Source organism: Perca flavescens, chromosome 3, assembly GCF_004354835.1.
Source record: "Perca flavescens isolate YP-PL-M2 chromosome 3, PFLA_1.0, whole genome shotgun sequence".
Taxonomy (NCBI): domain Eukaryota; kingdom Metazoa; phylum Chordata; class Actinopteri; order Perciformes; family Percidae; genus Perca; species Perca flavescens.
This window is the reverse complement of record NC_041333.1, coordinates 2,210,233-2,232,956: the sequence shown is the minus strand read 5'-3', so window position 1 is coordinate 2,232,956 and position 22,724 is coordinate 2,210,233. Positions and strand designations below refer to the sequence as shown.

General features: G+C 39.4%; 1 protein-coding gene and 1 pseudogene across 1 annotated transcript; one reads left to right on the top strand and one right to left on the bottom strand.

Moving 5' to 3' along the window:
• Window positions 1–196: 196 nt before the first annotated feature.
• Window positions 197–21,574, top strand: LOC114552164 (olfactory receptor 1044-like; annotated as a pseudogene).
• Window positions 7,465–12,416, bottom strand: LOC114553075 (olfactory receptor 13C2-like). Its single transcript, XM_028574173.1, has 2 exons — window positions 12,393–12,416; window positions 7,465–8,776 (listed from the first exon to the last, which is right to left on the bottom strand). Exon 2 carries the CDS (start codon window positions 8,748–8,750, stop codon window positions 7,773–7,775), a length of 978 nt encoding a protein of 325 aa, XP_028429974.1. The 5' UTR covers window positions 8,751–8,776; window positions 12,393–12,416; the 3' UTR covers window positions 7,465–7,772.
• Window positions 21,575–22,724: the final 1,150 nt, after the last annotated feature.

Sequence of the window (22,724 nt, the reverse complement as noted above, 5' to 3'; positions counted from 1 at the left end):
GGAGTCAACACGCGAAGACCATTCCTTTGTTGTCAAGACTCGCCCGTCATGTGTTGAGCATACCTGCAAGCAGCAGTAGCAGCGAACGTGTTTCCAGCACAGCAGGGAGGATGCTGGAGGAGAGGAGGACATCTCTGAAGCTTTCAACAGTGGATGCTGTTCTTTTTCTTCACAGCACTCGTGAATAAACTGAATGATGACCACTGTATGTAGCAGCCTACCCTACACACACAGTTCAATGGATTTTTATTTATTTTATTAATTTTATTTAACATTAGCCAGTTGGCGAAGAGTTATTTTTGGACATTGTTTTGAACATTGTTCTTCAGTTCAGTTACTGAAAAGCAAAGAAAGGTAGGCCGTTTATTTACTTATTTTTGCGGTTTGATCCCATAGTACTGTATTCTCCCTTCATGTTTATGCTTCTGTGTAATGGACACTGTCCAATATTTTTGGGCATGATATTTCAGGCCTATAATAAAAGTTTACCTCTTAGTAGCGTGTGACGTGTGTGTGTGTTTGCGTGTGTAGCAGAGACAGCGCACATCAGAGAGCGCTTAAAAGTGATTGATGTTGGTTTCGGGTCGGGTCGGGTTCAGGCTGAAAAAATTGCAATTGGCCCGTGAAGGGCTCTACAGGGCATGGATGTATGGGTACCGAACCATGCAGCATGACGGACACAACCGCAAGACACCGGCCACCTGATAGCTGCTCGTTAGTACATATGCAGGAACACCAAAAGCGGGAGGAAGCGTGGGTTAATATGTGTATTGATACTGGGATGTCTACACAACTGTGGAAGTCGATTGACTTCAAAAAGTTCGCCACTTTACTCAAACCAAAGTTCAAAACACCTGTTGATGTATGTCTTCTTTAGTCGATTGGCTATTTAGGTTTTTTCCAACCCAGTCTCACGGCATTACGAAATTAAATCTATTAGAACGTGATACCATTACGTTATTGTGAAGATTTACGTGTTGGGGTCACGTTTTTTATACTAATGTATTTCAATGAGAAGCATCTTCCTAATCACAGCACGAAACTTTCTGCCACTCGGCTGCAGCAGAGAAGCTGCATACAGCTTTGATATTATTGCTATTTTTAGCCCAATAATCGTTGTTTTAATCAACATTTATTCACCAGATCTTATCACAGTTTATATGTATTTCTTTTAATGTTATTATTCCGGTCTATTTCGGCCAGGGAAGCTGGATTGCTTTGTTGTTTATTGATATTTTTAAAACTATAACGCTACAGCTTTCAACATGTATTTAGCTGTTATCATGGTATGCATTTCTTTATTTTAATAATATTATTTCGGTCTTATTACCGGTGAAATATTACAGTAAATAAGACAGAACAGTAGGCTACGATATGAGCCGAGCTGGGCGCATTCAAAGTCGATGTCCCACGATGCAATGCGGACATTCATTCACAGAATCAGACGGCGATCAGCGGGTCTATAACGCCAGTATCGCTTCAATGTACGTAAGGGATAATGTCAAGGCCGGATTTACCACCGGGCCGATTGGGCCGGTGCCCGGGGGCCTCCAACCTCTAGGGGGCCTCCAAGACCCCACTAACTGTGTGGCCTCATCCTTTTTTTTTTTCTTCTTTTTTTTCTATTTAAAATTAAATTAAAATAAAATTAATTAATTAGTGTGTGTTTGTGTGTATGTGTGTTAACAATAATTTAGTTGCACACAAAAAAGTATTATGATCAGTTTTTAGGCTGTGTCTGATGACTACGAGTCAGGTTACCGCGGAAACTGTTGATAGCGGCAAGACAGGCGGTGGAGGATAGAGAGAGAGAGAGAAAGAGAGTAGAGGACATCGAGAAAACAAAACAAACAACATGGATAAAAAACGGTGGAGCAGCGGAGCCACAAAACGGAAAGCTAAAAGGGAGAAGGATAGCAGAGAGGATTTAATTAGGAGTAATATTCCAACCATCTCCACTCTTTTCATAAGTCGTCTCGACGCTAATAAAGAGCCTGGCGGCGCCTGCGGTGATGCTAGCAATGAGGAGTTTAGCATCACAACATCCAGCCTGGCTATTTCCAAGGGGGTAAGCTTTGCTTCAGAACGCGAACCTCCGATGGCGCCATTTTGTTGCTACAAAGCGATCACCTCTTGTTAGCATTACACTGACTGCCATTTTTTTTTTACGTCACTTGACTGCGAATAACTTTACATCTGAAGCGTTTAAAGACTCTATTTGTCCATTGTTTATTTCTAAAGAAACACGACAATGTATAAAAGGCTCCATTACCTTGTAACTCACGTTATGGCTCCGTAGGAGACGTTTTTGTAAAAATAAGCTAACGATTGTTACATAACCAAGTGACTTACTGTCGCACAGTAGAGGAATTACCGTACAGTACAGGAGAAGCTCGCAGGCAGTTTCGACTTACATTAGCTGTTTAGGTTTAATTACTAATGTTAACTAGCATGTTAGTTAGCAATAATTAGCCTGTGCTTATGTTATCTCCATACATATACCTACGCTCTCCGTCTCTGTAAGATTGGAAATGATTGAGATTTCTCTTGTCACAGCTACCAGAAGACTTACAACTTTCAGACACTTTGCTCACGTCACATTTACGTTGTCTCTGTCAGTTGGAGGCTGCGCAGTAAAGCAAGAGATTACCGGAAAAGTGCTTCTAATAGCCTTCACTGGTCTCCGTCCAGAGCAACGGGGTCTATTGGTCCATTATATACTGTCTATGGCTATTTCAGATGAACAATTAGAACAACATCAGCACCCTGAGCATCAGCAGCACGACAGACAGAGAACCACAGCCCGGCTGGGGTGACAGACACCTGTTTAAATGCCCCCCCCCCCCACGGTCTCTGACTCCGCAGGCGGCAGAGACCCGGCGGTATGTAGCTACGTTACCAGTTTGACAGCCTCAAAATGTAGGTCTATCTACTACTTTTCCCACTTATTAAACACCCTGATTATTATAGATACCCCGATCGGCGCCGAAGCCTTCCGAATCTGCGTCCACCGACCCACCTAAATAAATATTGTTTATTGTTTTCTGATTTAGCTAGAGCCCAGCACCTCTGCTCTCTCCCCATATGATAGGTTGCTTTTTAAATCATGTAACGTTGTTGTATTAATATACTGTTCATTTTTATGACCAGAAACGCGGTCTAAGCTTATCAATGCATTTCAATGCATCATATGTGGGAGTCATTCTCTAGTTGAGGGTACTTTCACGTCATATTTCACATGCATATTTTAAAAGTTCACTGCAGAGAATCGGTGAAGTATAGCTTTGTTGTTTTTAATAATTTTAGAACCATCCGCTGATTAGGTAAATCACTTAGGCCCAGGGTTAAATTGGGCCGGGGCTCCCCGGGGCTCAGCGCCGGCACATTAGCCTGATCGTTTGTCCGGATGTGCCTGCTTGCAGTCTAAATATGTCACATAAAATTTGATGAAAGTGATGCTTTTGAAAACATGATATTTCTGACAATAAATGAAAGATTTTTGAAATGGCATGTCTATTTTGTCTCGGCGGAGATGAGATGAGAACAATCAGAACAACTGCAGACAATTCACCACCGCGGGTCAAATAACGCTTATTGTCTCCGTCGGTAGGATTAACAGATCAAATGTCTTCTCCTAAAGCTAAAAACCCCGTTGGCAGCGGTGGAAGCCCGGTGCTCGGAAGCTTCACCGGCCGCTACGAGTTCATGTCGCTGACCAAGCCTGAACCGGTCCTCGCTGTCGCATCTCCGCCAGCGGTAGGGCTCCGAGCATCGAGAGCCCCACTCGGTGCCGTGTCTGCGCGTGCGTGCGTGCGTGCGTGTGTGCGCGCGCGTGTGTGTGTGTGTGTGTGTGTGTTAGTAAAGAGAGAGATTGGGAGAAGGAAGTTTGTGTGAGGTGGACCTGGTCACCACAGATCCAAATCTTCTCAGATGTTGCTACTGTCATATGCTGCACTGTCTCTTCATGTGGCGCATTATGTTTGGCACATTGTATGGGTCACTTCTTATATCATAACAAAGTAATACAGTGTTTAATCAAGTGATGACTGATTAACAGTAATGTAAATGCAAGTATAGGCTCTTAACCTTGCAGTTTTTGCACATATCATGTAAGACTCAATTTCTCCATTTCTTTCCACAAAACTCTCCTGAAAGTGCCATTTAACGTTTTTTTTTTTTTTTTTTTTTACCGGTAGGGGGTAGACCCCCGGACCCCCCTAGGGTGATTTTGATGACATGCTTTTCGAAGAAGAGGTTGCTGTCCAAACTAATTCCTGATGGTGTGGATGTGTGAGGAGGGAGACAGAGTGAATTTACAGATGGTGAAGCAAAAGTTGTGCGATGTATGCAAGAGGAATTTGGGACCAATGATGATCGTGTCTGATTTGTCACAGTTAAGTTTGAGAAAGTTGGTTTGCATCCATGATTTAATTTCACTGAGGCCAATGGTCAAAGTGGAGTGAGTTGTCGTGGTGGGGCTGTAGAGCTGAACAACATCGGTAATGGCGTTACATTGTCAGGTGTCATTACATATCAGGAAATTATGACATAGAATAAAATAGTTGCCATACATTAAGTTGTGCAGCTTAACTTTGAGAACTACATTTCATGCTGAGAGTGAGCTGTATAGGCCTATACGTATATATAAGTTATACGCAACCTATTTTCATTCATATATTTGAAACAGCTCTGTTACACTAGGCTAGTAGATGTTGATCATCTGTTTCTCCGTGAAGGGGAGGGAAAGTGAGAGAGAGTAAAAGAGGTGCTCAACAATCAGCGGTTTTTCCAAAGTCAGTTCTTAAGGCTGTATTTTCATAGATGTTAATCTGCTTTATTGCAATAAATTCTGTTGATTTTGTTCTGTGATAGTTTCGATTTTGTCCTTTGTTTTATAGATATTTATAGAGTCACAATTAACATCACAAGAAATGGAGTTGGAGAAAGTGGTTTTGTTTTAAACTTAAGAAAAACCCACAGCTTACTTTTACTGTTTCTAAAAATGTAGATGCTGTGTGAGTTTGGGCCGCGAGTTCTGGGAGGGGGGGCCTCCAAGATTTTGTGCCCAGGGGCCTCTGCATTCTAAATCCGTGCCTGGATAATGTAGAGCGTTGTTATAGCGACTACAACAACGACGGGGTGATCAGGACCCCGACGCCAATCTTCTTCTAGCGGATTGGTTGATAGCTCTCCTCCAGAGGGAACAGAACTGCGTCCATGGCAACGCTCTGCTATGCATGGCAACGGTTTGTTATACTTAGCAACGGTCTGTTATAAAGAAAATAACAGACCGCATTGTACATTAGAATATAAGCAAGCCATGTAATAAATATATATAATCAGTAGTTTTGTCAACACGTTGCTCAGTTTTGTTCCAGTAAGTTATGCATGTAATAACATTTAAAAAAAAAAAATTTTAATTACCGCTCGCCGGATAGAAAAGATTAGTTAAACAATAAAGATAGCATCAATAATAAAAAACAGTTTCATGTATTTGTCTCATATATTGTGTGCTCGGCGGGCGGCCGCAATCTGAAATGGAATGAAGCCCTCTCACGGCAGACAGCAGAAAGAGGAGCCGAACACGTCCTCCCACCCCAGAAGAACTACAAGTGCTCAAGCTTTGTAACAGATTCTGGGCCGTGTCTATAGTGGGAGTTGTAGTTTTCAAATATATTGGTATATTTCTCATAAGTAGAAGTTGGTAGTGTAGAATTCTGGATACACCCTGGGTTTTTTTTGGGATGGGGAACACACTGGTGTCATCAGATTTTAAAAATAGAATCGTTAAATAGGTGAAAATAACTTATTACCATATTTGACAGTGCTTACAGTGGATAAACTTTGGAGACCATATCTACATGATAGCTGAGGTCCAGAGCTTTCTATAACAGCTGGTTTTATGTATGTAGCACCTATTTTTTAATTATTGGTATTTTTATTGTATAAATTCTCACATACAACGTGCAGCAATTTGTTTTATTTTTTTACGTGCAGCAATCTTTTCTATCCGCTGAGTGGTAATTACTACGTCACTTCCGGAGTCTTCAGCTGATGTCATTTAGCAACAAAAGGTGCTACACACATAAAACCAGCTGTCAATCTCCGCCTTACTCTACATTATCCCGCTTATTACATGGCTACTTACCAAATAAATCAATAATTTGACTAATAACTTGACAAAATATTGATTTAAATGGGAGTTTATTGATTTAAATACGATTGTATTGCTTCCACTAGAGAAAATAGTCCGTTCCGTATCTACGGTTGGAATCTATGTAATGCAATCCTTCGTCTATTATCGCTAGCTACTACACCACCTTACAGGCTGTGGTAGTAGCCCTATATTTTATGGGGTCCTGCCGTGGTGGAGAAATGACCCAGCTGCTGTTTTAATCACTCCAGGAATTGACACAACATTAGCTGAAGCGTTGTAGTGAGCTAGCGGGCTATCGGCTGCTCTAATTTACATTAAACTGAACATTTCTGTTGACGGTGAAAGTGAGACACGGTGAATCGCTTCTTTGGGAATATTTATGTGGACTTTATGTCCTCATTCATCTCGTTTCCTTTTTGCTGAGCCGCTGCATGTTGACACACCTATAAGTTAATGTTAAACAAGTTGCAATGTAAGCTAACTAATTAGCGTTGTTGTCCCTACGGCTGTTACTGCGTAGCTAGCGATCATAGACGGTATAGAAAGATACTACCGATAGACGCTCATCAAATCTGCTGTCATTGCTTGGAGGACAGAAGTTGCTCCACGTTTCCCCACTTTTTGCCACAGCTGATAGGCTAAATTATCCGGACTTCTTTCAGCGGATTGATTGATAGCTGTCCTTCAGAGTGAACAGAACTGCGTCCAAGGCAACGCTCTGCTTTTGCATGGCAACGGTGTGTTATCCTTAGCAGCGGTCTGACATCAAGAAATAACAGACCGCATTCTACATTAGAATTCAACCAAGCCATGTAATAAATATATTTATATGGTATATATGGTATATGGTATAACGTTTAATTTCGTAATGCCATCACAAACTGACGTGAGACTGGGTTGTTTTTTTCCTGGCATACGTCACTTACACGTTTTGCTCTTACTGCGGCGTCTAGTGTAGACTGTTTACATATTTATGCTCATCATCATATGTACATTTTATGTTCTGGTGTTATTGTCGAATACATTGTGAATACATATTTCTAAAGCTGTATGAAGTTTTTGTTGAGTTATTACACAATACTTTTTCTGACCTTTTTGAATCATGCCCCTGACCAATAACCCATATTACAAAAAAAGACTAAAACTAACACTAAAACTAATAAAAACTGAACTAAAACTAAGCATTTTCCCAGGAGATTTAAAATACACTGTTTTAATAATTGATATACAGTATACTTAATATTTAAATTAATTCCTTTTTTTTTAATAGAAATACAACAAATACATTTAAAATATACCCTCATTCTACAAGAGTTGCGCTCCCTCTGTACTTTGACAGTAAAACATATGACACAGCTGACTCTAATTCACATGACAATTTGAAAGTCCTCCACAGTTAGAGCTATAATTTCGACATAGCAGATAAAAGAAGCCTTTTACCTCCCTTTAAGAATTGGCTTAAATTAAGACGTGTTTCAAAATGACATGGTTACCACTGTGACAGCTTTGACCTTCAATTAGTCTTCAATCAATATTTTTATGAGACTTGCCAGTCCTCACAAGGAGAGATAGCTATTAAGAAGAAAGGAAAAACATTGAATAATGCATTGGTTTATCAGTTACTTATAGCTGAAACTTGTGCTTTTTGTGGAACAGCCCTTCTGTTGAATTGCTTCTGCAAACTTTCTCTCATGTCTTTAGCTCTCAAGCAGTATATAAGTGGATTAATCATGGGGGGACAAAGGCTATACAGCATAATAATTACTATTCGCACATCATCACTAAATTTAATGCCAAAGCCATTGCTGGCTAAATATACACAACATCTGGGTAAATAATAGAGTGATATTATAATCAGTTGAGGACTGCAAGTGGACAGAGATTTTATACGACTTTGTACATTTGCTATCTTAAATACAGCTATAATTATGGAGCAATATGAGAACAGTATGAATGCCAGAGGTCCCAGTAACATAACCATTGCTAACACAAAAGCAGGGAAACCATAAGGAGCCCTGTCAGTGCATGCCAGCGTTGTTATACCAACATGATCACAGTAGCAGTGGTTGATAATGTTTGAAGCACAGTAAGGCAGAGGGTATGCTCTAATAACTAACATTAAAGAGGCTGCATTGGCAATTACCCATGCTGTAATACTTAGAATGAGGATAGTGGAGTTTTTAAGAACAAGGGGATATCTGAGAGGATGGCAGATTGCCAAATACCTATCTAAAGCCATCAGAAAGAGAATAAGGGAATTCACTGTGCCAAGATAGTGAACAAAGTACATTTGGACGAAGCAAGCAGTGAATGAAATGTTCCCTAATTGAAACCAATAGCTGCTGATGATCTTAGGTAAAGTGGTTGTGCTAAAGAGAATGTCGCATGCACTCAGATTTAGAATTATATAATACATTGGCTTATGAAGGCTGCGGTCAGTTGCAAATAAAAAAAAAATTGTAACATTGCCTGTCACAGTTAAGAAATAAACTAAGAACAGTACTGCTGAGACAATTCCTTGGTACTCTGGATGAAGTCCAGGGAATCCAGTAAGGATAAATTCAGTCACAATGCTCTGATTTCCCCCCGGCATGATGGAGTACAAATTTCCTGAACACACTGAAAAGGAAATATAAAACATAAAACATCGTCACAAACATTTAAACAATAGCAATGTGGCAATAGCACCATATGCACTGTCAACCATTTTATTGCAATTACTGTTTTGCATTAAAATAGGATACATAAAACGAAGTGTGAGTAACTCACACACTTATTATCAGACTTTAAACAAACAAACTAAACAAGCTGATCAATTTCTACCACTCAACCTTTTACACCTACATGATGTCGAAGACTTTCAGATGCCGAGGATGAATCAAATAATTTATCAAGAGGCTAAGATGGTGCAAAAATAAAATCTTAATTTAATGAAATAATTTCAGAATCTGAAATACTTCTAAAGAAAAAAATGAATTTAGTGCGCAGTTACAAGATATTATAAACTGTGAAGATTACTGAAATCCCTCCCTCCAGAAGACAACCCACACCTGCTTGTGATAAAGGTCAACGCCCCTTCCTTTTTTATTCTCTGTGGATCACTAACAATCAGTCACATAAATCTCTCTTAGCCACACTAGTTTTTTCATCTAGCAGAAATACATCAGTTATTGTGAAGATAAAAAAGTAAGAAACATAACATTTCTTACTGTATTTCCAGTAGGTGTTAATGTCTGACTTTTTCAATTAAAATAGTAATTAATATTAAATTGGTCAGTGGGGGGGAAATATTGCTATGCCAACTATGCACAGCGAGGAACAATCACCTTATGAGGGTTAATTGGAAGAGCCATTAATTTAATAATGCTAATGAATTGTAAATCCCACATGAGTAAACAATTGCACTTGAACAAAACCCCAACGTGTACCTAAATTGTTACTGAGGAGGGAGGGTTAATATCCCCAGTGTTTAATGGTGGTCTCTCAGCACATAGCACATTTAATCCAAGTTCATGACATCTCTATGGAATAACATAACAAGCAAATGATTAACATGAAATGTGAAGCCTTTTAGCTCATGAGTTTTTGTCTTAAGTTGTTGGACAATGCCTGCATGTGGATATTGTTACTACAGTTGTTTGTGGTAATTGTAGTTTGTATTATGAGTAATGTAATTGTAAATAAAAGTAGCAGTATGATTAATGTTGTAGTTGTAGTAGTACATGGCAGAAGCTTCATCTACATAAATGGTAAAAACCTGTATCCAGTTTTCTAACAAGTATCTCTAAGATGTAAGCAAAAGCACAAAAGGTAATTTAAGATGCAATAGAAGGCCACCTTGAGTCTTTTCATCAACATTTTCTTTCTTAAAAAACAGACTAAACACTTGAAGAGTCAATACATTTTTAGCCTGTAATTAGTCTATGACAACTGTCAATTCAGTTGAAGATTCTCGTCATCATCGTAGAGCCTTGAGTGGTCATGAACCTGTCTACACCTGTCCTACAGTCCTACATCACCAGTAGGAATCTGAGGTATGAGGGTGTTTAAATCAACTTAAACTAAACTTACTGACTTCACTATTTTTCATTTACTTTTGTCAGACAAAATAAGAAATATGCAGACTAATTTGGGTTTTTGGACTTTGTAGGCAGGGATTTGTCATTACTTTTTCTTATATACAGTAGGGGTGTTGAAATCAATCATTGCGTCCATGCATTGCAATGCGGACGTGGATGATTGTGCATCGAAGCAGTGACAGACCATAATCGATTATAGCCTACTGATCATGCTGTTGATTTTACGGTCGCTGTTTTTTTTGTTTTTGCCTTTTGTCTGTTGACTTCAGACTCTGCTACATTCAGGAAGTGTCTTTTTTAAGAGAAGATACAATAAAAAGGGGAGTTCAAGGGGCCGGCAGCAGCAATGGGCAGGGGTGGGCTCAGCCCACCCAAACGTGCATCTTGCCCACCCAATCAAAAGTTAAGAAAAGTCAATGGAAGTGTTTATTAATTAAAATAATTAACGTGCACAAAGTTTTGAAAATGAGCAGAAATCTTGCTGAAACACATCTGAGCTATTCCAGTCCAGGTGTTTATTCATTAAAATTAATTAATGTAGCCTATCATTCACATGAATAAGTGCCATGTGCACATTTAAAGAGGTTAGTTCCCCAAACAAAAGAAGCAAAAGAGGAGGGAGGAGTAAATCATGCCTAGGCCTACATGTGTGTTGACTCAGAAGAGATAGCATTAAATGAGAAAAGTTGATCTACAGGAGAATAAATATTGGAAAAATACAGAATGCCTCAGAGCCTTACTTCATTATATTCCATTATGTTTTCATAATCATTCATTCAATTGTCCCCTGTGTTTTCCTTTACACAAATAAAGACCTTTCCAGCATAAATTTATGCAGAAAAAGTTAGAAATAGGTGCATGAAAATTCACCAGAATGCAGGAAATTAAGTGTTTAATGCTCAAATTAGTTTCAGACCCCCCACATCCTCCCCAAATATGTTCAAATAGATTTGGGTTGCCAGGCCAGCTGGTATTAGGTCAAATGTTTGTGCCATGTCACCAGGGCCTGGAAGCTGGCACCCATTGGGCCACTAATGCACTTCTCTAAACTCTGTGCTACCAACCGCCCAAGTTGTCCACCTATTTTTTCTACCAGCCCACCCTAATATAGCAGGCTAAAACCGGCCCTGGGAGTTCATACTGTATATATCTGACTGCTTGAATTTGTTGATGAAAACCATGTGTAGTAATACATAATAATATTGAGGTGGGGAGACATCGATTTGAATTGTTGACAGGATAATTGTAATCGAATCATGAGACCAGTGAAGATTCATACCCCTAATATACACTCAATAAATACAAAATCGACTTGATAATTGAAAATCAGAGTTCAGGCAGTTTAAAACCACACAGTGCTTGCCTTCATAAACAAACGTATTTTGACCAGTGAGGCGACTGTATAAGCCTCATGTATTGCTGCCATACAGGTTACAGAACACTAAATTTACAGCATTCATATTTTGACTTTCCTTAATCTATGGAACTCTATTTAAGGTGCAATATGTAATATTGTATGTAATACTGGCAGCTAGTGGTTAAAATAGTTACTGCACTACCAACTCAAAATACTGGAGATTCGTTTCCCCCGCCCCCTCCTGCCCAGACTCAAAGTTCACGGAGGTTGCCAGGCTGAGAGCGCAGCATTCACAACAATGTTGCTAGACGCTTTTCTCACATAGCCAGACATTACTCCACAGCACAGCGGAGTAGCTAACGTTAGATGCTAGTCTCACAAAGCCAGACATTACTCCACAGCACAGCGGAGTAGCTAACGTTGGATGCTAGTCTCACATAGCCAGACATTACTCCACAGCACAGCGGAGTAGCTAACGTTAGATGCTGGCTATATTGACAGTCATAAAAGCCAGTGCTCACGCGTAGTTCTGTAACCAACTGACAGACACACTTTTTCGGCTTAAAATGACAGTATGAACGGCTAAAAACACAACAACCTCACTGTCCTCTCCACACGCCAGTCAGGCACACTTCCTCGGCTTAGAATTACAATACGAAACGCTAAAAATACCACTACCTTGCCGACGGAACACACTTCATTGGTTTAGAATTACGGCAACAATTGCTAAACACACTGCAAACTCACAGTCGTCTCTTCCCGATTTACAGCCCCCCTCTCGTGGTTTAAAATAACTCACCGTTGTCGGCTCCAGCTGCTGAACTACACGTAAACAGCCGTGGCCCGCTTGCCTGGTCCTCCCGGTAACATTAGCAGTTAGCAGGGTTAGCATGGCGGCGTTAGCCAGGACCAGTCGGGATCACTTTACTGGCTATGTCTCAATTGTTTTTGCGAGTAACCAACTCGGGTACTCTAGCTATATAATTCAATGTGAGTACACAAATGTTGAAATGACAAAAAATGCCCATCCCTAGTAGCTGTGATAAATTAGCCTGAAGCTAATGTTTACCTGTTCAGGAGGAAATAAGCCAACTCTGCGTCCTTTTGGGATCTAAGCTGTCTCCATCTTTCAAATACATCTCCAATATTTACCAGGGGTTGTTACATCTCTGGTCACGCAACTGTTAGAAACATGCTGTTTTCTTTTTTTTTTACGTCAGGTAGAATCTATCTCCGTTGATCCTGTTCGTTTGTTTGCTGCTTTCATGGCTGTACTACCGTTACAGCTGTAGCGAGCTGGGTTTACGTTTTTACAGGTATATATCTGGCAACCCGGCCTGGCTGTCAAACTGGGCCGTTGATAACAACACACAGATCAGAACATAAACATAAATTCTGTCACGGAATGTAAATTTCAAAAAGAAAAAATACTGACATTAGCATTGTTTCAGAAAAGATAGTATTTCAGTTTAACATGTTTCCTTAATATCTGATGAGGCATTGGTGTCATTTTTGGATTTATTACAGTACAAATATTACATATTGGACCTTTAAGATGTCAATTTATACAAATAACATATTAAAGAGTTGAGGTTGCCAAAAAAGTTGGAGGAAAGAATTGTTTCAACAGAAGTGCAAAACACAATGTTTGGAACATGTAAACTCTGGGGAAAACAACATTGCATAAGACTGTTTTGAGATAAGAATTCACTAAGGCACAAAGACACACAAACACACTTTGCTCACGCATGAGACACTAATTAGCTTCCCCATGGATCTCATTTGTGTTGTTCTATCATCATCCATCATTAATGTTAAACTTCTAACATTTAAAAACCCCAGGGGGGCTGGGGCATGCAAAGGTCTATTGTTGACCCTAGTACAACAATTTGCTCACTGACATATATCACTGACATTTTGTTATTACAGAGGAAAAGTACCGAAAAAAGGTACTGTTGGGTACCTGAACTGAATTCCAGGTACCGCTATCGGAAAAAAGTGAACGGTACCAAACCCTATGCAGAGGGAATTATTCTGACCGGAGACAATTAGAATTTTTGGTCAAACCGTAAAACTGAGGGCGCGGATTGAAAATCCTACAAAACTGTGCACACAGTTTAAATATTTTTTTCTCAGCTGATACCATGGAGTATGGGGTGCATACATAAACATATTAAACATTAATAGTAAATAAACACAGAAACAAAAATGTAGATATAACTGTTAGTTAAAGTCAGACTGCTTAACGTCCTGCGGTTGAAGTCCTCTACAGTGAAATACAGTCACACTTTGCAACGTTTTAGCTGTATTTTAACCAGACCTGTCTGGCCCACAGACCAAAACCGAGCCGCAGTTTCTCCGCTCCGTTAGCTAACGGCTAGCTATTTGTTGTGCTAAAGGCTAGTTAGCCTGTCTGCTAGCGGGGAGGTGACGCTGATCCCTCAGGATTTTTGCCTCCTTGGAATTCTATTCTATATTTTGGCAGCAGTGACTGACTATCCACAGCTTGCTAACACAAGCAGGAGCATCTGCGAGTGTTGACTTGTGAAGTGCAAGTGAAGACGGATCGGTTTTTGGAGAGGGCCTCCGTCAACGTTGCTACTAGATAACTAGCAAGCTACACAATGCCCCCCCTCAGCTGTACACCTAGCTGTGACTCGTGCCTCCTGTTCAGCCAGAAGATAGTGGAACTTGAAGCCAGAATAGCGACTCTCCACCAAATCAAGGTAAATGAACAGTTCCTCGACACCATTATCATTGGAAGTACCCCTCACACACACACTAATACTAATGTTGGATGTCTTGATTCCACTCTGCCCTGAACTACTCTCACCCCACCACGCACTAATACAGCCTCTGTCCCTGTTGTCTCTCCTCGGCCTCTGCCAAGAACCAAGCCAGCTCTGCTGACCAGCTCCACTCCACACCAGCCTGAGCCATGGCGTATAAGCAAGCATCACAGCAGGAGGTCAGGACAACGCTCAAGCCCAGCCCAACCTCTACAACTGGAAAATGCCGCTCATCCTGGTCCATTTACACAGTCGGCGCCCCCTCACTCCTGCCCCCCCTCGGACTCAAGAACTTCCACCCTGGTCATCGGAAGTTCCATGGTCAGGGACCTCTACATTACCCCTTCACCAGCGGTCCCTCCAAGGTCTACTGCTTCCCTGGTGCCAAGGTCCATGACATCCAGCACAAACTCCCAAGCATCCACGCCTGCCACGCTAAGGTCGACAACATCATCGTGCATGTGGGCACAAACGACATCAGAGAGAGACGGTCGATAGCACTCCAGAAAGACTTCATAACTCTCATCACCACCCTGATGGGCACAGGAAAACGGATCGTCACATCTGGGCCTCTACCTACCTAAAGAAAGGGTGCTGAGAGATGTCCAGACTGTTCTGGCTCGACACCTGGCTGAAACTCCACTGCGCTTCCCTAAGCATTCCCTATGTCAACAGCTTTGACTTGTTCTGGGAGAGGCCCAGCCTGCTGAAGCATGATGGTCTCCACCCAAACCGACATGGAGCCTGGCTGCTATCTGACAACATTACGACAACACTGACTAAGTTTTGACATTCTGTAGAAAATATCACAGATTCATGCCCCCCAGGTATTGATCCTAATGGCACTTTACAAGTGGATGGATCTGAAAATGTTTTCTCCAGGGTAACATGTAGTACTACTACTATTCCAGTTATAATCAACAATAGACCATACAAAGTGGTGAATCCCCTAAGTAATAAGAACTTGACTGCAAACATACAGTAGTCAATTTAGCATCCATTCCCCGTCAGCCACAGCCGTCCCAAAAAATGAGACGTGTCTGTTCCTCGACTCAGATCAGTTAAATCAAAGGTAACCAAAAGAGGGGCAATACTTAACAACCTAATTGGGATTAAAACTACCACTGCAATGATAAAACAGGATAGGAAAATTAGATGTGGACTATTAAATATCAGATCTCTGTCTTCTAAAGCAGTACTAGTAAACAATTTGATACCAGATAATCAAATTGATCTATTCTGTCTTACTGAAACATGGCTGGGCCATGAAGAATATGTCAGTCTAAATGAAGAGACTCCTCCCAGTTATAATAATACTCAAATTCCTAGAGCCTCAGGCCGAGGAGGGGGAGTTGCAGCCATATTTGATTCAAGCCTGTTAATTAATCCTAAACTAAATTATAACTCGTTTGAAAGCTTTGTTCTTAATCTTCAACATCCAACATGGACAACAGTACAGCAAATTATATTTGTTGTTGTCTACCGAGCTCCAGGTCCATATTCTGATTTTTTTATCGGAATTCTCTGAGTTTCTATCATATGTAGTCCTTAAATCAGCCAAAGTACTTATTGTAGGTGATTTTAATATCCATATGGACATTGACAACGACAGCCTTAGTATTGCTTTCAACTCATTACTAGATTCAATTGGTTTTAGTCAGAGTGTGCATAAGGCCACCCACTGTTTTAACCACACCCTCAACCTGGTGATGGCATATGGCATCAAAATTGAAGATGTAATAGTATTCCCGCAGAATCCTTTATTAGACAACTTCTTAATAACTTTTGAATTCTTAATACCCGACTTTACGAAATTAGATAAAAGCTTCTACACTAGATGCCTATCTGACAGTGCTATAGCTAAATTTAAGGAAGATATTCCAACAGCACTAAACTTAATACTGTGCTTTAATAAAACAGGACCTTTATGTTAACTTTAGTCCGTCCCAAATTGATAATTGTGTAAATGGTGCTAGGGCCTGTCTACGGACAACTTTAGACTCTGTTGCCCCCCTCAAAAAGAACTAATAGTATAGTATAATAGTCTAACTATAACTATATAGCCAACTATAGACCTATATCTAACCTTCCCTTTCTCTCCAAGATCCTTGAGAAGGTAGTCACTAATCAGTTATGTGATTTTCTACATAGCAATAGTTTATTTGAGGACTTTCAGTCAGGATTTAGAACGCATCATAGCACAGAGATGGCACTGGTGAAAATTAACGACCTTCTAACTGCTTCAGACAAAGGACTTGTCTCCGTATGTGATGGCCACAGCCGTGGCCACACAGCCATCTTAAAGGCGGTAACCTCATACACTCACATTTATTTTATTTCATGCTGTTTTCCTTAAGATAGGGATGGCTGAAGTGAAACTGACGTTCCGAAGCTTTGTCGAGATCCTGAAGCGCAGATGTTTCTAAACACTGATTCAAAGCGTGATTCAAAACACCCATGTCACGTGACTACGGCTAAATGAAACATCGGAGTGTTTCACAAGTGTTTCAACAGGTGGCATGAATCAGCGTTTGATTGATAGGGTCGGGAACACACAATCGCACATCAGTATAAAAGTGAAGTCAACGCATCTTGACCTCGTGGGTTTTTATGAGAGGAGTTTAATTTTGAGATAGCAGATTTTTGGTGATATGACATTCATAGTGCGAGTTGTTTAGTTATATTTAGGCTTACATTTAAATTTACACATTGACTGATAGGCTAAAGACAGACAGAGTATACATAGTGACACATTAACATATTGATAGGTAGATACATATATAGATACACAGATAGATAGATATATAGATATAGATAGAGATATATAGATATAGATAGATAATTAGGATTGAAATATAATAAACTGTTGGGACATTCATATTTTTGAATAAAAATCTATAAAGAATTGAGACATTGTGGCTTGATTTCTTTTATTAATATTCTTTTGTCATGACCAAAATAACATTATGCACAGTGAGGAGCCTACAGGTTACAAGCTTCACATATTAGAAAAATACAATAATAAAAAATGGCTCATTGTCAAGGTTGTTTTAGATCAATACCTGCAAGTGACCCCTAGGTGTCATCGTTGAGACGGGTGTCGGATTGTTTCGAAGCCTCGACACAATATGGCACATTTGCTTCAATGGTTTCATTGTTTCATGAAGCCTCGATCTGCCCACCACTACCTTAAGATTGGTTTGTATATCTTTTCAGACACATTATATATTTTGTTGAAAACATATATTTAGTTTTAAATAACGTACAGGACGCTGGATTTGGTTTACATATATACTTTATTAGTTTTGGATTAGATTTCTAATAAAACTGTTTTCTTTGAGCTTACCAGTGTTGCGGATTCCACTGTTGTGCGGATGACACCCAATTATACTTATCAAGCCAGACGAAACCAGTCAGTTAGCTAAACTACAAGTATGCATTGGTTCGGAGGTGTTTAGGGCCCAGCACAATAACTTCAGTTTTGTTTGAGTTTAACATCAGAAAATTATAGGTCATCCAGGATTTTATATCTTTAATGCACGCTTGAAGTTTAGCTAGCTAACTGGTTTTGTCTCGTTTGTCTGGTTGATCAGGATATATCCTTTAACGCCCACTTAAAACAAACCTCTAGAACAGCCTTTTTTCACCTTCCTAACATTGCCAATATTAGGAACATCCTGTCTCTAAAAGATGCTGAAAAACTAGTCCATGCATTCGTTACTTCCAGGTTGGACTATTGTAATTCCTTACTGTCAGGTTGCTCAAATAAGTCCCTTAAGACTCTCCAGCTGATGCTGCAGCGCGTGTTCTGACAAAAACTAAGAAAAGAGATAATATTTCTCCTGTATTAGCTTCTCTGCATTGGCTTGCAATTTAAAAAATCCTTCTTCTGACCTACAAAGCTCTAAATGGTCAAGCACCTTGATATCTTGAAGAGCTCATAGTAACATATTGTCCCACTAGAGCACTGCGCTCCCAGAATGCCGAGTTACTTGTGGTTCCTAGAGTCTCTAAAAGTAGAATGGGAGCCAGAGCTTTCAGCTACCAGGCTCCTCTCTCCTCTCCTCTCCTCTCCTACTTGTTGTTTCGAGTTTGTACCTTCAAAGTTGAAAGCACTTAATTGTAAGTCGCTTTGGATTTAAGCGTCAGCTCAATGACATGTAATGTAATGTAATATACTTTATTTACTTTCATGTAATGTAATGTAATGTAAAATGCTTGTTACTAACCTAGCTCCGGGGAGCTTATTCCCCGGAGTCCTTATGTTCTTATTCCACCCAGCATGTTTCCTTGGATCATGATTGCACCTACATCATGGTGGCAGCTGTCGTCGTGGTCCTGCTCTACGCCCTGCTGTGCCCTATTACATCCTGCTACACTCTGCAATGCCCGGCTTCGACTTGCTATGTCCGGCCAACGCCCTGCCACGCCCTGTTCCGCCCTGCTGTGCTCTACGACACCATGAACTATTACAACTACTACTTCTAGTCATTATATTTATTGTGACTATTATTGCCATTGTTCATCACACCCCCAACCGGCACCATCAGACACCACCACCATACTATCTGTCTGAGGTTTCTTCCTAAAAGGGAGTTTTTCCTTACCACTGTCGCACTTACGCATTCATGCATGCTCTTGGGGGAATCACTGGAATTGTTGGGTCCTTGTAAATTATAGAGTGTGGTCTAGATCCATATGTAAAGTGTCCTGAGATAATTCCTGTTATGATTTGACACTATAAATAAAATTGAATTGAATTAACAATAAGATAAAAGAGGCTGTAGTACAGGATGTGCAAAAGCTCAGGATATATAGAATGTGCAGAGAACATTTACATATTGTATCTTGAATCTCTACAGGCTCCCCAGGTGCTCAGTGACCCAGTGGTTCCTCTTAGAGCTTTGGGTTCTGTATCATGTGGACGGAAACTGTAAGATGCCCCTATGTAAATCTTCATTAGGTCAAACAGCCTTTTCTGTCATGATGATCAATCATCTGAAAGAGGGAGCAGTCATGTGAATAATAGGGTGCTCCTGTTGTATGGTCATTTATTGTATTAGCCTGTGTTGTGTATTGTTTTGTCTATATTTCCTTGTGAGTTTTGTATTTTAAGGTATGTATCTACTGTTGAGTTTGTATTCTTTACTGTCTTTTATGTGTTGATACATTGTTTTTAAAAAAAAAGGGTCCATTTAGGGACGTGCATTGCAAATTAGCTTAGGCCATAAATGCTGTGGTGTGTGGCATGTGTCTATGCTACATACTTGTCCCCATACAAATAAACATAAAAAATGTTTTGGGCCTCTGACAATTTGTTGTTGACATTCACAGATGTTATTGACCTGTACAGCAAATATGGGATTTCTGAGCCAGATTCTAATTGGCTTAAGCAAGCCAGATACTAGCTCAAGTTTCCTGGCTTCGATGTGATTGGACAATGAGTCTACCCAATGAAAGGTTTTTATTCTCGTGAGCCATAAAACCTGTCTGGTAAACTCCATTGTTGGCTGTAAGCTAAACGCTGTTTGATTGAGCTGAGAAGTGGACAACAACTGGTCCATAGCTGGTTATGAGTTACAATGTCATGAAGGACCTTATGCTTTGAGAAGAGTTTTTTCATCAACTTCTTTTTGCATTTTTTAATCTTGGTATGTTTTGAATATGTCTTTGCAGAATGCTTCTATCAACATAACAGAATTTATAATAGGTGGTTTTGACACAACCAAAAGACCTATTGTAGTTGGTGTGGTTATATTGATTATCTATGTTCTAGCTGTTTTAGCCAACATACTTAACATCCTCTTCATTATTTATGACAAGAGATTGCACAAACCAATGTATCTTCTGATTTGCAACCTTGCTGTTGTTGATTTACTGTACACCTGCAGCTGTCTAACAATGATTGGGGTTTTAGTTGCTGGGGTTAATACTATATCTTATGTGCCGTGCTTAATTCAAATGTTTGTTTACCACTTGGGAGCGGTAATGGAGATGTTTGCTTTATCGGTTATGGCATTTGATCGATTGATTGCTTTTAGCTATCCCTTTCATTACCACAGTTATTTAACAAATGTGCACACTATTGTCCTTACCTGTATCCTGTGGATTGTTGCCTGTGGTTTTGTGGCTGTACTGCCTGCCACTCTGCTTCCTCTCCCTCACTGCAACTCAAAGCTCAAATACACATTCTGTGAGTATGCGGCCCTAATACGAACTACTTGTGTTGACCCCACTTACTATTTCAATCTGGTTACCGTCATATCATTTTTTCTTTTATTTTTCACTTTTAGTTTTATTTGCCTGACGTACTTTTGGATAATAGTTTTTGTGAAAATATCCTCAAATAATGACAAAATAAAAATGGGCAGCACTTGTTTGAGTCACTTAATTGTGGTAACGTTTTATTACTCTCCATTATTTATCACCATTGTTTTGACCAGGTTAGGCGTGATATTAACTCTTGAGGCTCGCCATGGTTTAACGATCGGTTCCGTCGTTGCTCACCCTTTTTAAATCCTTTGGTGTATTGTCTTAGGACAAAAGAAATTAAATGTAAGATCTTTAGGATATTCAAAAAAGTTGAGACACCTCAGTAGATTCTTGTAAACTGTTAATTTAAGGTGCATCCTTCTATTAGCAAAGTATTATGCTACAATTATTTAATTTCAAATTGAGCAACCACTAATGCTGACATGTTATACTAGTAATACATTTTGGCTGACATGTTATACTAGTAATAATGTTTGAGTGGTGAATAAAAATGACTGAATTACTTTTAACTGATAATAGATTAAGTATTGTTATTATTCAAAAATGTTGTAGTATTTCTATAGTATTATGTTTTTAAATTAATTAATTTCATTTAAAAAAAAAAAAAAATATATATATATATATATATATATATATATATATATATATATATATATATATATACATACATATATACATATACATATATATCAGAGATTCAAATGGCTTACCAATAGAGGAAACTCGCGTACCAGTGGTACTTGTACCATAGTTTGAGAACCAGGGACTTAAAGAGATATTTTGTTTTTATTTTGCTGAATCCAGCTCTGTGTCATGGCAGTATGGCCAGTGTGTTCAGATGAACCGTGTGTGGCTTCCCTTCGTGGCCACAGCACACGAGGCTCAGATCACCCAAGGTCTGCTGAAATCCGCCAGATGACGCAAAATGCATCACAGGGTTTTGCTGAGATCGGTGAATTTCAAAATCAAATAAAAAATAAACACCTGTAAGTCAGTATCTGTCAGGTGGGAAAACAAACATAAAAATCACATTTATTAATGTTTATTATTTTTTCCCTTATTAAGGAAGTCCAGATGACTAACCATTGAAACTGAAGACATTCAACTGTTTGACTATTTTGGATGTTCTTTAAGCGGTTTCTGTTCCCGACCCAAATTATTATCCCAGTCCGGCCCTGAGCGTGGCTGATGTTTAAAATATTTATCATAGTATGTTTATCTTTCAGATAGTGATAGCGATATATATCATGCTATTTTTCCCTTCACAATACAGAAAAAATACTCCAGTCAATAATAATAAATGATAAGTAATGTCTTTGGGTAAAAAGTAAGAGAACGTACTGCAGTTATAGTAATTTAGTTTATTTGTTTAGATACTTTGAGTTGATTTTAATATCACAGACTTCAGTAAATGTTATTGAAGTGGAAATGTGATTGCATATTTTACTAAACTACTTTTGGAAAATCCTACATTTATTGCATTATGTTATGGCACAATTAGGATATTCTAGTATTTAGTACTTTAAAAAAAAAATAAAAACCTTTACTGAACTTGAGAGTTATTTGTTGATTTGGGGCCTATGACCAAAAGTAAAAAAGTTACTGCCAGTGTTCTACATCTACTTGAGTGAGATATTCTAGTGCCATTTCTATTTTCTATGGTTAATAAAGTGTTTTACACTCTTTAATTATAAAATGCAACTGAGACAAACCACTCTAACTTTCACAAGCTCACTTGAAAAAAACAGCAGCTGTTTAGGGCATTGTGTCACCAAATCCTTTGAGGTTCATTACCAGAGCTGAGTACAGAGGATCGTCACTCCAGAGGGCTGAGAGTGACACATCTTTCCTAGGAACACTTCGTAAACAAAGAAGTCATTAACTTAATGAGCAAAGTTATAGAAAGAAACAGTAACCAAGCATCGGTAACCATCACACAATGTTAGGAACACAGTTACGTGAGAAAAGAGATCCTCTGATGGGTGACAACATGCTCAACATGCTTTCCCAAGGTCCTAAACACAATTGCTTCAGCCAAATATCCTACAACAAAAAAATATGCAAAATAC